Source organism: Pogona vitticeps, chromosome 3, assembly GCF_051106095.1.
Source record: "Pogona vitticeps strain Pit_001003342236 chromosome 3, PviZW2.1, whole genome shotgun sequence".
In the NCBI taxonomy this organism is placed as follows: Eukaryota; Metazoa; Chordata; class Lepidosauria; order Squamata; family Agamidae; genus Pogona; species Pogona vitticeps.
Window position 1 is genome coordinate 211,539,265 of NC_135785.1, and position 17,744 is coordinate 211,557,008.

At 37.6% G+C, this 17,744-nt stretch overlaps 1 protein-coding gene across 12 annotated transcripts in view; it reads right to left on the bottom strand.

Annotated features, from left to right (window-relative positions):
- USP25 (ubiquitin specific peptidase 25) overlaps positions 1 to 17,744 on the bottom strand; it is a 412,805-nt gene that overhangs the window by 369,706 nt on the left and 25,355 nt on the right. For all 12 annotated transcript variants that reach the window (XM_078388974.1, XM_020785423.3, XM_078388967.1 and 9 more), the window contains exons 6-12: positions 13,787 to 13,873; positions 13,002 to 13,139; positions 8,410 to 8,486; positions 7,624 to 7,697; positions 4,876 to 5,024; positions 2,027 to 2,154; positions 1,297 to 1,392 (exon numbers count right to left, since the gene is read on the bottom strand). In XM_078388974.1, coding sequence (XP_078245100.1) covers positions 1,297 to 1,392; positions 2,027 to 2,154; positions 4,876 to 5,024; positions 7,624 to 7,697; positions 8,410 to 8,486; positions 13,002 to 13,139; positions 13,787 to 13,873 — 749 coding nt within the window. The remainder of the gene's footprint in view (positions 1 to 1,296; positions 1,393 to 2,026; positions 2,155 to 4,875; positions 5,025 to 7,623; positions 7,698 to 8,409; positions 8,487 to 13,001; positions 13,140 to 13,786; positions 13,874 to 17,744) is intronic.

The following is a 17,744-nucleotide window of genomic DNA, read 5'->3' on the forward strand; positions in this document are numbered from 1 at the left end:
GGCAAAAGCCTCCAGTTCAGTCAAATTCTTAGGCTTGCGCACTGCAACTGCTTTCTTTAAGTCCCACCAGAGGTTCTCAATCGGATTTAAGTCTGGTGACTGCGATGGCCACTCCAAAATGTTCCAGCCTTTCCTCTGCAACCATGCTCTAGTGGACTTGGAGGTATGCTTGGGATCATTGTCCTGTTGAAAGGTCCAACGTCTCCCAAGCCTCAGGTGTGTGACGGACTGCATCACATTTTCATCCAATATCTCCTGGTACTGAAGAGAATTCATGGTACCTTGTACACGCTGAAGCTTCCCTGTACCTGCAGAAGCAAAACAGCCCCAAAGCATTATTGACCCTCCGCCATGCTTCACAGTAGGCAAGGTGTTCTTTTCGTCATATGCCTTGTTCTTCCTCCTCCAAACATAGCGTTGATCCATGGGCCCAAACAGTTCTAATTTTGTTTCATCAGTCCACAGAACACTATCCCACAACTTTTGTGGTTTGCCCACATGACTTTTGGCATACTGCAGTCGACTCTTCTTATTCTTGGGAGACAGCAAGGGGGTGCGCCTGGGGGTTCTGGCATGGAGACCTTCATTACGCAGTGTGCGCCTTATTGTCTGAGCTGAAACTTCTGTACCCACATCTGATAAATCTTTTTTCAGTTCCTCAGCAGTCACACGGGGACTTTTCACCACTCTACGCTTTAGGTAGCGCACAGCAGTCGAAGTCAGCATCTTCTTTCTTCCACGACCAGGTAGCATTTCAACAGTGCCCTTTGCCTTGAATTTGCGAATGATGCTTCCTATGGTGTCTCTTGGTATGTTTAACTTCTTTGCAATCTTCTTATAGCCATTGCCCTTCCTGTGAAGACAAATCACCTCTTCTCTTGTCTTCCTGGACCATTCTCTTGACTTCACCATGTTTGTAACCACACCAGTAAATGTCTAGAAGGAGCTGAGTATCACAGTCATTTTAAAGCTGCCTAATTGGTGCTTATTATGCTTGATTGGTGCTCGGTGACATCCACGGGTGTTTTCAATACCTGATCGAAAACACCTGAATGAACCTCTCTTCTTCAGAGTGGTAGTCTTTAAGGGGTTGAATAATTGTGGCAATGAAGAAACCACAAAAGAAACATTTACTACTGTATTACATAAACAATTGATGTTATTTTAGTTGCATTTGGTTCTTTAAAACGTCCTTGTAGGATTTCATTCTGAATACAATTCCAAATGTACACTATAGTCCCTAAACCCCTTTACAGCATTGGGGGTTGAATAATTTTGAACACAACTGTACCTTACCTTTCTAGTCTTTGCTGCAATACTGTGAGGTATTCTCTAAGTCTCTTGATTTCATCACGCTTTATTCGTGTAATTTCTCTGTTTTTGTGCATGTATCTACCAAAACAAAAAGCAACAGATGAGTTACATTTCTTAGTCACAACATGTAGCTTGCCAGACTCCAATTTAAATGAATTGTATTCTACAGGAGTTGTAAAAAGGAACAGAAATTTCCATGATAAACTTTTTTTAAAATTTGTCAGTATATTAATAGTGCTACAACTGCTAGAACAAAGAAATCCAGAATTTATTTAAAATATATTTACAAGACATGTACACTAGTCATTATTTATTTGCTCCCCAAAATTGTATCCTGAAACATACATAACAAAACAGGCAGAAGAGCCACTGGTTATTTGTAGATTAAAATTTTTGTTCTGTTGGAACTTTTTACACCTGTGAAGTTTGTTTTTTCTAGAAGAGCCAAGATATTCAAGCTTTGGTGAGTTTCTCAAAGAAAAGAAATCCCTAACTTTGGGAGGCCAGTAGGTTGTCACTCAGAACAATCGGTGTCTCAGACTTTTTTTTTTTCCTGGAAAGGCACAGATTTACTCATTGTCTTAATTTTCCCAAGTAGAGCTGTTTAAAGTGTAGAAACTCACCAAGCAACATGTCAAATAATTGGTCAGTGCTCTCTGCACACTACAAAGCAGACTAGATTGTCCAGATAATATTATACAAGATCCTGTACCTGTCCATGTATAGAACTTGAGGGAATTCTAACTTGTTGTGTATCTTCTCTGGCCTTCCCAAAGCCTGATTAAATTCGAATCTTGAAAGCTCAAAGGTTAAAACAGGAGGAAGCTCAGTAAACCAATGCTGAGAAAAGAAAACACAGGAACAAATGACTGAATTTTAGTCACTCTTTCTGCAAAAAAAAAAAAAAAAAAAAAAAAAGGCTTAAAAACCATCATGTAAATGGAAAAAAAGTTTGGAGAGTATATCAGTGTAAACCAAATTAAAAACATTTTGAGATGCATTTGTTCAAATGTTTGGACATTTGATCCATTTCTTAAGTCCTTTATATCACTAACTTGGACAAAAACCACTGTTCTTAGACTTCCTTCCAAAAAGGTATCTTTTTCTAGCATTCTTCAAAATCAATTCTTGTTTCATGCTTCGTTCTACAATAATGGTTCTACTGTATAATTGCAGCAGCATTCATATTTAATCAAAATGTATCATCTGATATAAAATCAGATGACATTTTCTCTGTGCTGGTAACTGGCAGTTTTTGTAGTCATGTTTTTCTCTTTCATGTCTAACAACTTTTCTTGTTTATTCACTACTATTGACAAATCTACGAACTGAATACAGTACAAGCTTATTCAAAAGAAAATGTAATAGAATAAAATGCTAAAGTAGTCACACATTGGCTCTAGATTAAAAAAAACTGGGGGGGAGAAAACATTTTTTTCCCTCTGATTCACATTTATAATCCAAATTACTGACATTGGCACATAATAATCAAACTATCAGATGCATACAATTTCAGTTCTGTAGTATCTGCTTTCCCACAAAATGAACAATTTGCTCTCTTTAATCCAACGTTCTATGCTGAACTTTGGATGCAATAACTACACCATGAAACTCTTTAGGAATGATGCTATCCTAGAACCTTAGTGAAGATCAGGAAAAAAAATGAAGCAAAGTTTTTATCTACACAGAAAACCCAGTAAATACGGAAAGATCTATAGATATACCTGTGGAACAAACCTTAATTCATAATGTACTTTCTGTATCTTTGCTACTTAGCAAAGATTGTTTTGTTCTGTTTTGTAATGTAAAGTTGAATGAACACAAAGAATACTTAAAAATATGTGTGACTGTAATGGCTAAAAGTGAAGCAACCTCATTTTTTGTACTTTGATATTCTGGCATGTTGGTTTCATGTTAGTGAATGGTATTTCCTAGATGTTAGGGTTCGGATGTTACATAGACAAGAGATATTTATATGTAAGGGTACGGTGTTGGCACATGTATTATAAGATGGCACAGAACATCTATGCGCATACACACACACACACTTATACATTTATATTTAGACATGGAGAAGCCATGCCCTTATATATATTATATATATACATCTAGAAGCCAGAAAATGCTATAATTACAGCTTGACACATGCTGCATGTCTGTTATACGATGCACATGCTTCATGAACTTTGTGTGGGAGAAGCACATATGGTCTAATCTGCCTATAGAGTTAGAAGTAAAACATTATATTTCACATAAATAAAAAAGTTCATTGAATTTCCATGTGGTTATTATGTATTCAGCACAATAACATATATATATAGGTATGTTTGATAGAATTGTGTCCACTGTTTGCAAAGTAACCCATAGTTATTGTTCATTGTGATGGTTTAAAACAGGGGTGTCCAACCTTTCACCTTCCCTGGGCCACATTAGAAGATGAAGATTTGGTTTGGGCCGCACATACATTTGGTTTGGGCTGCATTGGGGGGGCCAGCCCTAGCCGTCCTCCGCAGCCCTGTTCCAAGCGTGCTTACCGGCAGCTGCTATCTCAGACAGCAGAGGCTGCCAGCTTCGACTCCGGCGGCTTTATGGGGCTGGGAGGGGGTCCACCTATTGACGGGGACAGCAAAATGCAGTCACACAGCCCCCTTGTCCTCCCCTCGTACTCCTTCCTTCCTTCCCTCTCCCCCCCTCTACTGTTGTGACATGCCCTGGCCACATTCCGGCTGCAAGCACTAGCAGTGTATCTTGAAACTTTGGAATTTCTTTAAAAATTAAAAATTGCACTAGGCCGCATTATGAGCTGACCTGGGCCGCATGCGGCCCTTGGGCTGGACAAGCCTGGTTTAAAAGGTAACTTGATACATTATTTGTTGTGCTGTTCATTATTTTTTAAATTACTTTCTGTTATTTGAGGAGGTGATATTACATTTGATAACAAAATGGCATTAATTGAAATTTTTGCATATTAGAAAAATTGCTTTAAATGTAACTTTTGAATATAAACAGAAAATGTCATTCACTGCACGAGGAAACAAACCTTGATCTTATTTTTTATACTGCATTACTTCTGAACTATAGCTTTGCTACAGTTATTACTATATCCAAAGCAAATAAACCTAGTTATATGCAACTATGCTACTTGTAACTTGTTTCTTCCAAGCTGTTAACTAACTTCCACTTTCCTGTACTGGACGTTAATGTTTTTTTCCCCTTAGGATCATGGTTATTTGTATTTAATATCCTGTTGAAGTAGAATCATTATTAAAGAGCCCCCCTAAAAATAACTTTTTGATCATTATTAAACATAATTTTTAAGGAAAAAAACCCCCTGCCTTGCTCAGCCATGCTCTCTAAATATTTTTTTTCAGCTCTGTAGTCATCTAAATAAATCTATAATATATGATACTCTTCCATTGGGCTGAATTAGCAGACAAGGCTTATCAGAGTAAATAAATGACCTGCCAAAATATTTTGCATTTGTGTCATCTATATTTTAAACTCGGTTAGCATCATGGAAAGGGTTACAGATGTCTCTAGAACTCTAAGCATATCACTCACCTCTTGGCCAGACTTCCCAGAATTTTCTGAGTGTAAGGATTCAATTTCCCCTTCAATCATGGCAGCTTCTAGGCACTCATGCAGATCTTTGAAGCCATTAACCTGAAGAGGGTACTGGCCAAACATCTCTGCATTTTCAAATTTCTTCCCTTATCAAAGAGGGAGGTGTTAAGATTTCAGTAGTAAGCATTGACCACCAGCTACGCACACTATAGAAAAGCATTGTGATTTTATAGCAATTTACAGACTATTTATTTATTTCATTTTTATGCCTTCCATCTGGCCAAAGGTCACTCTGGGCGGTTTACAACAAATAAAAACAACATAATTAAAATAAAATTTAACAGAACAGAAAATACAAATAATGAAATAGAAATAAACAGTACAGTCAAAAGCATAAAAAATATATTTGCATAAAACATTTAAAACAGCAGACTTTATCAACTGGGCTACCTAAGCTCAGCTGAAGCTGCAGGTATAATGTTTTGGAATGACTGCTTAAATAACAAGGTTTTTAATGGTTCTTTTAAAAAATCACCAACAAAGAGGCTAGATTAATTGCAGGAGGGAATTCATCCCATAGCTGAGAGCAACTGCCGAGAAGTCCTGGTTTCTCATTTATTTTATTTATTTGTTTAAAATACTTCCATCCCGCCTTTATTTATCATGTTTATTTATTTATTCGATTTTTACCCCGCCCCTCTAGACAATGTCTACTCGGGGCGTTTCTCCCTAAATGAACCCAAGGCAGCTCATATCATTAAAAAGACAACATTCAAAAGCTAAAAAGTAAAGTAAATATATAAATATTTTAAAAGAATTAAACAAGTACTACATTAAAAATAGCAAATAAAATCAATATTAAAACATATTTAAAACAACAGAGTACAACAATCAATTTAAAAATCCTTTTCAGACCACGAGTCATTCAGGAAAAACCTGCCTAAAACCGCAGAGAGAGTAGCATCCTGAAAGGAAAAGGAAGCACCCAATCTGCAGACAGCTGGAGCACCCACCAGAAAGACCTTCACCTTGCCCCGGTTCAGCCTCAATCTGTTGATCCCCATCCACTTCAGTACCGCTGCTAGGCAGCGCTCAAGGGACAGGACAGCATCCACTGCAGAAGGATGAAAGGAGAGATAGAGCTACATGTCATCAGCATACTGAGGACACGCCACTCCAGATCTCCAGATGACCTCCCGCCAACAGCCTTATACAGATATTACATGGCAATGGGGAGATGATCAACTCCTGAGTGACTCCACAATCGGGAGTCCAAGGGGTCCAAGGGAGTCCAAGGGGTCAAGACCAACTCCCCTAGATGCACTATCTGGGGGCGATCCTCCAGGAACGACAAAGCCAGGCCACCGATCCCCAATCCAGAGAGCCTCTTTAGAAGGATACTATGGTCGATGGTATCAAAGGCTGCTAGAGGTCAAGAAGGACCAACTGGAACATTTTACCCATCAGCCTCCTTCAAAAGGTAATTGTGTAAGGTGACCAATGTATTCATGCCATGAATCACGACTGGAATGGGTCAAGGGCACTGGTTTCATCCAAGAGTCCTGAAGCTGGTTGGCCACCGCCCTCTCAACTAGCCTACTTTAAAAAGGAACATTGGCGACAGGACGACAGTTGTTACAATCATCCGCTGCCAAGTTCAGTTTTTTTCCAGATGGGCCTGATATGTCTCTCCTTGATGGTTTGTCAACTTCAGATGATTTAACAGGCTGAAATTGGTGTAGTATAACTGGACAAGCTCATGTAGTGGACATCTCAACGTGATCTACTACCAAAGTATGGTGGCCCAGACTATGAGCAGAAGTTAAACACAATCTAACTGTTTTGCCAAATACAAAATTATTGTTAAAATCCTGTTGTTTAGTGTAGGAGGAAAAAAGCGTGGTTCTACACTAGTATGACAATGTAAAGATCTAATTTTGATTTTAGTTCCTCTTAAAATATCTCCCTTTGTAACAGGAAGGAGTTTTTAAATCAAGTAGTACACACCTGTAAGTCTCAATTCAAAGAAAATATTCAAAACTGTTTTCAAAAAAAGTTTTTAAAAAGTTTTTTAAAAGTCTGCTGCCCAGTAGTAGTGTATGCTGTATGTTAGACAGCTAAAGGATACAGATTCCGTCTCCGAAAGCATTTGTTAAGAAATCCCAGCAAAGCAATTTACGTCTCAGATTTTGGAATGCTGCTGCCAGAACAAACAATATTTGCTCAAGAAAGAGCAATGGCCTCAGTCTAAGACAATTTAATGAACTATGGGAAATATTCTCTCTGGTACAGCAGTGATGTATATACTGAATTTCCCACGCACATAACTGCTATACCCAGAAAAGCCTCCCCAGTTACATCAAGAGGGAAGGACAGCTCTGGGCAAGTCTAATGAGAATGTGCAACCAGAGCTAGCTAACACGGAATTCAGGCCTCACACTGGACAAACAGATGAATAAAGAGAGTTTCCCTTCCCATTATCCATTGTAAAATGTCTGTAAAGAACTTTCATAATGCTGACACCATTTTAAGCCTTTAATTTAAAACATGCAATATTAAACAATGTTTTGGGTGCACTGCACATAGTTTTAGAGTATGCATAAATATTTTCACAAATTATTTTCAGTCTACTATTCCTCTAAGACACACTTTTTAAAAATCTGCACACACATTTTGTTCATCATTAAAATTCTGATGAAAGAAAAGAGAAACAGTTATAAGAATGTTCCCATTCAAGAGCAATACCTTCAAGAACTCCAACTGCTAGGAACCGTCCATAGAACAACTCTACCATTGGGTTCTTTGGCTTTTCTCCATCCCTAAAGAGACAATAAATATTTTGAGTATCTAAATGTAAAAGAAGAGGCTAGAGTTACAAGAAAATAGTTGCTTCAAGAAAATGTTAATTATCACATCTTTTATATTATAACTGTTGTATTCAACAGAGCTAATTCCAATCTTGTCTGTTATATATTAGCATATACTCCACTTCTGAAACAGCCAATAGTTTTTAGCAGAATACAAAGCCTAAAACTTTTGTTATTATATTTGATTTGTGTCTTAATGTTTGACTGGGGTTCACAAATTGGCTCATATTATTTATAAAATACAACCATTTCTTCTAAAGCAAGGAACCACTACTAAATCCTGACCATATGAACAAAGTGTACTTTATTCTTTGAAACTCTGGAGAGTAGAGAAATAGAAAAGACAGATCTGAGATAATCTGGGAGGTTTTCTTAATCTCTCTTCCCTTTCTCATATAGAAGCTGTGGGGAAGGGAATAGTTCAGTTGACCCAGAGTAAGGAGAATATGCTATTCTTACTGAATTCCTGTTTCAGTCTCACAGTTCATCTTATGTGACTGAAATATTTAATCAGAATCACTACTACTGATTTGCCAGAATGTTTTTGTTCAGATAAATAAGAGACACATATTCCTTTTGAAGGTGAAATTCTCAGGGAAAATGAGATAAATAGGTAAGATATACAGGAAATCAAGATACGTATCCTTATAAAATGACTACTTACTGTTCCTCTTCAGCTTTTATTTGGAAGGCATCTTCTAACCAATCTAATAATTTATGTGTAAATTCACTGACATCTTGCTGTTGAGAAAGAACATACACATGTTCACAACAAGCAATGAAAAATGCTGTAAGTATATTATAAGGATCAGCAATATATAGGCTGAAATCCTGTTGTCAGAAGGTATGCCACATAAAGCTGATCATTAAAATTAGTGATCCCTCCTCTACCTGACAGTCCTGAGGCTCTCATGGAATACCTTTCATCATGGAGAAGTCACTGGACCCACATAATAGGGAGAAGTCTGTAATTCCCAAAAATTGCCCTCAAAAGCTTCCCCGAGATGAAAAAGAGAGCCTTTGAGGGGTGGAGGGAATCTAAATTTTTAAAGTCCAAACAAATGCCATGGCATAAGTTGTACAACAGAATTTCTGGTGGTTTTCCTATGACTAATATAATATAATATAATATTAACACTAGAAAGAGTGGAATCTTTCACACTCCTTTTAAGACATATCCTGGCTGTTTACACAAAATTGTATGGTTTCGAAGCAAGTTGTGTGTGGTTTGCAAGCAATCTATGAATTACCATCTATGCAAAAAAGTGCCACAATAATTTCATGGCCAGCTTATGCCTGTTGGAAGTGGAACATTCTATTTCCAAAGAGAGTTGAATTTCCTTCCTCCTAAATGTGGCATTTCAATACAATCCTTTAAGCAGTTTCTCTTGCAAATAATTATGTGGCTACAACAGAACAACAGTTGTGGCATATTACAGCCTTGGTGCTTACACTGGGATCAAATGCCAAAATAATGTCAATCCACCCAACACAATGGAATGACTTCTGTTGTCATGCCAACCATCATTCTCCAATGACAGGTATTTACAAAATCTACAAGCAAATATAATAGCTGATAGCTTTTAGCGGCCAAAATCTTCTTGAGGCAAATTGCCTCAAGCTAAGAAATCATTGTAGAGAATCTAAAAGTTACATCACTTGCACTATACTTGAGGAACAAGGCAACAGGATTTTGGCCAGTGTGTCAGTAAGCAGCAAACCAGCAAAAAATAAATGTGCCACATTAAAAAAGAAAGAACACATTGCTTACCTGTAACTAGGGTTCTTCAAACAGTCATCCGTGAACTCAAGTGTATGGGTATTTTACCTGCACAGAGCTGTGCCCAGAACATTCTAGAGTTGCATAGTTTTTGGTGGGAAACCTGCACCCACACCTCTAGTGTGCATGCCTAAGTTCTCTTCAGAGAAAACTCCTAAGGTCCAAGTCCACTGCAAAAATAAAGCAGTGAAACATTGAGGGGGTGGAGGATGGGTTATGTGAGTTCACAGATAACCACTTGAAGAACCACAGTCACAGATAAGCAAGGTGGTCTCTGTGATTCACACATATTGGTGGACTACCAAGGTGAGGTATCTGCTAGTAAGGTGTCACTGAAGAAGCTCCCAATAGCTGTAATGACAAGAGCAATGTATTGCGGGAGAGCAGGCCCAAGGCGAAAATAGAAGCCTAAGTGATGGAATAGGTTGGCTGTAGATAGTAATGAGAAGCTACTTATACAGTAAAGCTAATTAGCAACATCATGGCTACCGGAACTGAGACTAAGTCAGGTTCTGATGGTAGCAAGTGAAAGATGTTCAACATATACAGCATATATTGGTAACAGGGACCTGTTAGGGTAACAAGCATATTGCAACTGGAACTGCAGGCATTGCTCACTGTACAGGAAGTGCATACTTTTTTTCTCTAATTTTCAGAAGGAATCCATTGTTTCATCTTGGGATAATTTGGATGCAACACTCTGGATGCAATGCTCTAGAGAAAGTCAGCCTTATAGGTAGCAGATGACACCATGCACAATAGTCTATTAAGTGAAGCCTGATTAGAAGCTTTCAAGAACTGGACTGACTTCTGACGTCTGGTTCTTGAGGCCTAGCTTAGTAAAATCCTGACAAACAAAACAGTGTGTGTGTGTGTGTGTGTGTGTGTGTGTGTGTGTGTGTGTGTGTGTGTGTGTGTGTGTGTGGCGGGGTGTGTGTGTGTGAGGTTGACTGGCTGGATTTCACCAATTAAAAAAAAACTTTAGAATCCCCAACTGAGCCACAAACTTTGTTTAAACATGACTGCACCAGCCATAAAATTTTGGATATACTCTCTAGTTGAATGAACATATGAAAAGATTTCAAGCAAGCTATTTAAAACTATTTATAAAAGAAAAACTACTTAAAGGAGAAATAAAAAATTGATAAAGATAAAGAGAATATTCCAAAGTCACTGCTCTCATGGCAAATGACAAGAAAATAATGGGTTTTCGGTGACACAGAGGTATGGGAACAAAGGTCCTGTCAAAAGCTACCCAACTCTAGGATGTTCCATACACAAACCTGCACAGGTGCAAGATCCATATGTGTGAGTCACAGAGACAACAAAGATGTATCAGACATTTCCATCAGAGATTGTATCTACTTACTGTATTCATATATTCATACACTGCTTCTTGCCCAGAGTTGTAAACAGCCCTATTTTTGGTTTCCAAAAATATTTGACAATATGCTATCTCTCTTGAAGAAGTGGGAGCAATTCTACCTTGTTCAGTTTATTATTCTACATATAAAGGCATAGCAATCTCAGGCAACAAATCTTGAGCTAATCCAACCTTAAATAAGGCCTGAGAACCAAAGGTAGCACACTGCAGGTTAGGCATAATGGTTAAATGTTGTATCCATATCTGAGGCCAGTGGTGTTCAGATACATTTTATTAAATGTGTGATCATATGAGATGCAATGCTCTTTTTCCAAACCTCCTAGTATGATACACTGCATTTAAACACCTGTTCTATTGGGTGTTCATATTGGTGTGAGCACCCCCCAAAAATTTTTTTCTTGAGTTAATCAAAGCATTTGGTGAACCCAAGTTACAAAAGGTTACAAAACTTTCAAAGCCTAATGGTTGTTGTGGGTTTTTCGGGCTCTTCGGCCGTGTTCTGAAGGTTGTTCTTCCTAACATTTCGCCAGTCTCTGTGGCCGGCATCTTCAGAGGACAGCACCCTGTACTCTGGTGTAGTTGGCTTGGGAGTGCCTACACCAGAGTACAGAGTGCTGTCCTCTGAAGATGCCGGCCACAGAGACTGGCGAAACGTTAGGAAGAACAACCTTCAGAACATGGCCTAAGAGCGCGAAAAACCCACAACAACCATTAGATCCCGGCCGTGAAAGCCTTTGCGAATACTTTTCAAAGCCTACTTCCACTGCTGGCACTAGGAGAAGGACGCTGTGGTTTCTGCAAATAACATTATTAAAAAAAACTGCAGCAAAACAGTCTTTCATGTAACCATTTTGTTTGTTCAATAAATGCAGTCATGAAATGAGATAATTATATATGCACTTCTCAAACAGTCTGTGTGATGTCTGCTCAAAAACTGGGCCAGAGGAATCAGATCCTAGATAGAGTTCTTATAGGTGTCACATCACCCCAAAAACCTATTTGTAACTTTGTGATTTTACTGAAAAAAGAAGTCCTGAATGAAGACATGTTTTGATGTACTATATTTTTTCATTTATAACACCCCCATTTATAAGACACCCCCAATTATCTAACCCCAAAATTAAGAAAACTTAGCTTTGAGAATTCAGCCCCTGAGCTCAGAACACCAGACATTATATTTCTGTTGAATCTTGAGCCTACAGGCTCCACCTCCAACGAGGTGTGTTCCAATTGATTTGTTCAGGGTCAGCTGACATCAGTTCCATATGGCTCATGATTGGAGGAAGCTGTCTCCTGACTGTAGGAAACTAAGCCTCGTTCTCTCCTCAGCTATCAGAGCTTACTTCCGTGTAAAAGACACATCTCAATTTTTAGGGTAAAGATTTTAGGAAAAAGTAGTGTCTTATAGGCAGAAAAATATGGTAGTTTTTTCATTTGCATTATCAGCTTAATACCATTCACTTGTTATTTCATTTCAACACCTTTCTTGAGATACAGTTCACTCCCCAATCAGACTAATCTTAAACAACTTTTTTGTTTAATCAACAGTGGGTTAAGGCAGAAACTACAAAAACTTCAGTGGACACCAGTCTTTTATTTATGCCAATACCCTGGCATGATATCCTATATTGGATATAGGATATATCCTATGCACTCTATCAGAATTCTATTGTCTTACTTTTCAAGTATGTAAGAAGTCAGATATAAACATTTTCTCTCAAATATGCATGAAAGGATTTTAGTGGTGAATTGGATCTTCCTCCTTGTGTAAGATCTCTCCATATGGCCCATTGTTATTTGGCACTGTCAATATAGGTCTCCTATCTGAAAATTCCAGAACATATAATTCTGAAACATTTGTCTTCGGAGGGAAGGTATATGTCTTATTTTTAAAAGGAACATGTGAAATACTGCAAGCATACCTAAGTTCATAGATTATGTCATCATTGAAGAATCAGATGTCTTATCACAGTGGTAAATTTCATCTACATGGTGGGCTAACATAAATTATTTCTGTAATTTCTTGTTTTCATCATTTGTTCAACTATGATTTATATGATTTCTATTCAAATATGGAACACATTAACATTACCTGTTGAGAATCACTTGATTTGAAAGCATCTTTAAGAATTTCAACAGCTCTGGACGGATCAACATATTTTCTTTTTGAGCCAACAAGAAGTGCAAACAGGTATCTTAATTCACGCATAAAAGGCAAATTTCTATGTTCCTGTATTTGAAATAAGTGCAACAATTAAGTTATTTCTATTTTTATTGCTATTACATTACCTCTTCTGAACTGCTGCAGTGTGAAGCTACCAAAAATACCTTTCCACTACACCTTTCTCTTTAAAATGACTAAGATCTATATCCAATTCCTATTCTAGAGAACATCCTTTGACTTGCTTGCTCAATGGTGAGTCAACACTTATGTAAATTTTTCTGACTCAATGGATCTAATCCAGCTGGAGCTATGGATTTCAGCACAAGTGTATGTCACAGCAGCTGTCCTAATTATAGAACTGTATCCTGCATGAAACATGGAGACAAAACTAGACTTCTGTTTTTAAATGTAGGTAAAATCTCCCTGCTATATATCATCTAGCCAGAACAAGTCTGCACTATTATCAGGATATCAGGATTCATTTCTCCACCTTAGGAACTTACCTACGCAAATACTTTAGTGCTAATATCATACATTTGGGTTACTGGAAAACAGAGCAGGCAATTGAGATCTTCATCTCATTTCACAGATATGACAAGTTCCATGCAGTTTTCTATGAATAACAACTTATCTGGATTTTCCAAAACTGCAGCAAAATACCATTAAGCATTAGAAGAAGCATTATCCATTGGCAATTACACTTCTAATCGTACCTTTTGGTTTCGGGGCAGATCTTGGGCACTTGCAGGGGGACTATAATTCAAGACGAGTCTTCGGAATTCCAGCAGATTAAATAATGACTAAGGGGAAAAATCCAGAAAGTTTTTATATTACCTCTTGTAAAAGTTAAAAACTTCAAAGAAAACAATGTACTTGGTACTATAATGGAAAAATATAGAAATACAGAAATGGATTGTGGGTTGCAGCTTTTTATTTCTGCTTCAAAAATGGAGACTTAAGAATGAAGGGGTATCTACAGTACATAGTTACACCCTGAGTGATTGACTCTATGGGAAAATTCTACTGGCATAAAGTTATGTCATGAAGCCATCATCTAACAACAGTAATATTTTATTTAAATGAACTGAAGGCTTCCTAAACCCATTTCCGGTTCTGAGGCTCCCTAGGGCTCTCTTTTACCCTGGCAGCCTCAGGACTGGGGGTGGAAAGCCTTTAATATGTAAAAATCACCAGGTGATATGAATACTCAAAAGAGAATATCACACTCTACAACAGAGGAACTAAAGCTATAAATTTTTATACCTCTCCAAGTTTATTTGAAACAAGCAATAAGAAACCCAATACATGTCCATATCATTTAAAACAAACAAACAAAAATCTTAACACCAGTAGTACCATTTCATTAGCACAAAGGCGTCTATCTTTAGCAGAAGTGCCACTGTCATCCACATAGCACTCATTGCTTGCCCTTGCAAAACCACTGGGCAAGTGCTTCCATGGCTCATTTAAAAAATCAATTATAATAAGTGACGCTTGTACTGAGGGGTGAAAATATGGCCTGAAGGCCCACCAACACCACCATCTCATGCACCTTTTCTGTTAGGATTGTGCTAAACATAAAATCAAATACACTGCCATTTCCATGAAAGGGAAAGAAGAAGACATGCTGTCCAAATAACAATTTTAACAGAAAGTTAAAGAACACAACCTGCAAGAGTGGCCATTATATTGCAAACTAAACGTTTGTATGCCAGAGATCAAGACTATCATTTTTCAAATGATGTAACAGGATGATAATGAAAATGAACTGTTTGAGTATGTTTCTGGAAGTAGAGGAGGGTGTAGGTTGCAGTTAGTACAGAATGCTGCAGTGTCCTTACTGAAGTGTGTACAAATTAGACTTGAATTGGAGAAACTGCACCAGCTGACTGTTAACTACAGAATCATTTTCAATATCTTCTTTTTAACAGACAATACCTTGAACATTTCAGAATCAGATTACTGTTTTCCAGATATGGATCTATTAGATCTTAAAAGATCTTCAGAGGGGGCCTTGACTGTGTTGCTACCTGTAGAATATTACCTGCTGTTAGTCCAAAAAGAGGCTTTTGAGGCCGTATATTTTTATACACATTTCTTCTCACAAACTACGCTGATGTCACTTTCTCTACAAAGAATTTGCCTATGATCAACTGCAACTAGAGTCCATCTGATTCAAATGTCAGAATCTACAGTGGATATAAAAAGTTTACTCACCACTGTTAAAATGTCAAGTGTCTGTGATATAAAAAATAAGACAAAAATAAATCATTTCAGAACTTTGGGATTCCTCAGAGGCACTTTAAATGATGGCAGGGGTGTACTGACTCCTACTTAACATGAGTTTGAATGTGATTGTTTACTGCTGAACACAGCTACATCCCCAGTTAAAAGGGGGTATGTACACAGATGCAACCATATTATTTCAGTTTTTTATTTTTACTTCCCTCCACCTAAAAGATTTTAGTTTGTTGTTCAACTAAGTTGTACTGTTCATAGGTCTCATTAAAGGTAGAAAAAGTTCTGAAATGATTTATCTTTGTCTAATTTTTTTTATATCACAGACACTTGACATTTTAACAGGGGTGAGTAAACTTTTTATATCCACTGTATGAGATTAGAGAGACATCCTTGAAAACAAACATGATCTAGTGATCAGTTCTCTAAAATACAAACTGAATAAAAAGATGACGCTTCATAAATCAGATTTGCACAACAACACTAGACAGAAGAGCATACACCTTAAACTATGCTTCCAAATCTTTACAGTCTGGAAGGGTGAATGAGCTTCCTGAGAACCCAAGCATTGCTAACAGAGAGCTTTATGAGAACTTCATGAGAGTCTAGTCACTGCTAACACAGAAGGGTCAAAGGAGCAGAACAGAAAAGGAGCCAACAATGCAAGATGTTATGCAGTGTCAACAAAAGATGAGCTACTATAATTCCCTATGTAATTGCGCTAACCGTCTCGCTCACAAAAAAAATGAAAGTCAGAAACTGCAGAAGACTTAACAAACAGTAGAGGATAATTTTAAATTTAACCACAGTTTAACAAGTAGATTTTAATGTAACTTCTGTGGGGAGAAAATGCCATCCTACATCTTCATTCTCAGTCTTATTCACTAGAGACCCTGCCAAAAATAGATGAGGGTCTGAGTATGGAAACCAATGTTCCAAATGACTGAGCCATCGAAGGAGGACATAAAGAAAGCACAAAGGGCTAAAACTAACTGTTAACTCTAATTAAAGCAGACACACTCAATCAGATGGATTTACATAAGTATCCACTTAACAAGAGTCACTCATGAAATAGGTCTACTCTGTCTAGAACTGACAACTGGATTTAGCCCACATAACTATGTTTTTTTTAAAAAAAAAAACTGTTTCAAGACAGAGACTCTGGTTCACACATGGTGTAACAGAATGTTGAAAGGAACTTTCCTGGCAGAAGAGAGCCTACTGACTTGAACAAAAATAAACTTCTGGCTGACATTCAGAGTGATGAAAAACAAAGGAAATGATTCATAAAACCAGATATCAATAAAACGAAACTCCTATTAGGACACGTTTCCAAAGGGAAGCCTGTAACAGTTGAGTTGGGTTTGTTTTTGTTTTATCTTCATAATGTTTCTCACAGCACAGCACTGATTAGAGAAGGCAACACTGCACCTTGCTGACTTCTATTAAAATGTGTCAGATTTCAAAAGACCCCTAGGGAAAGCATGAAATATTGTCAGACAGTTGATGCAACATTGGAGCCTATCAATCCTGTGGTTAAATAAATACTTCAGTAGGTAATGTCCAAATTTATCCCGCACAAATCTGGACATTACTAGGATAGTTGGTTGTAATATAATCCATTCTGCTTGTCAAACAGACCAGGCACAAGAACCTGTACTTCTATTACCACAAAATTACATCACTAAATTTGTTAGCAAGTTTTTAAGTGATATTTCTGTTTCAGGGTTTGTTTGTTTGTTTTGGGGGGTTTTTTGGTTGTATTTTTGCCATGAACCAGGTGGATAGTAGCTGCTATACTATCTCTACAAAGCATGAAGTTACATGTTGGTTGTAATTAATAGGGGATCACAAGACTAAAATGTGTTTTCAAGCCTTGGGACCAGATTCAATTTCCACCTACTAGAGAGGGACATAACAGCACTGGAAATTGAAATCTACTGTGTTGAGGAGGGGAGGCTTTGAAAAATTGATCAGTCTTCCTTATCTAATGGCATAGCACAAGGGAAAGGGGATGGACTTCATATGACAAATGCAACCACACATGCCTAAGGACATATCTCAGCTGTAGTATCATATAAACAAATGCATGCTGCAATGCTGGAAGATAAGTCTTAACAGTTCTCATGAAAGAGTTCCACATGACTTTGGCAGAGCGAACAATTCATGTCAAAGCTACAACTAAGCTCCAGTATTCAACTACAACAAAGCAAATGCCACGGAGTGTTGAGGCAATCAAGTTCAACTTATTATTTTAAAATGTATGTCCTACTTTAATGGATGCTCTCAAAAACAGTTAACTGTACCAAGTGGTAAATGAAATATTCTACTTTACAAACAACACAAATCTGAAAACAGGAGATACCATTTAGCTTCAAGAGATCAAAAGTGCAGCCAAAAGAATAACCATGGCCTTTCTTTCCTTCTGACTTA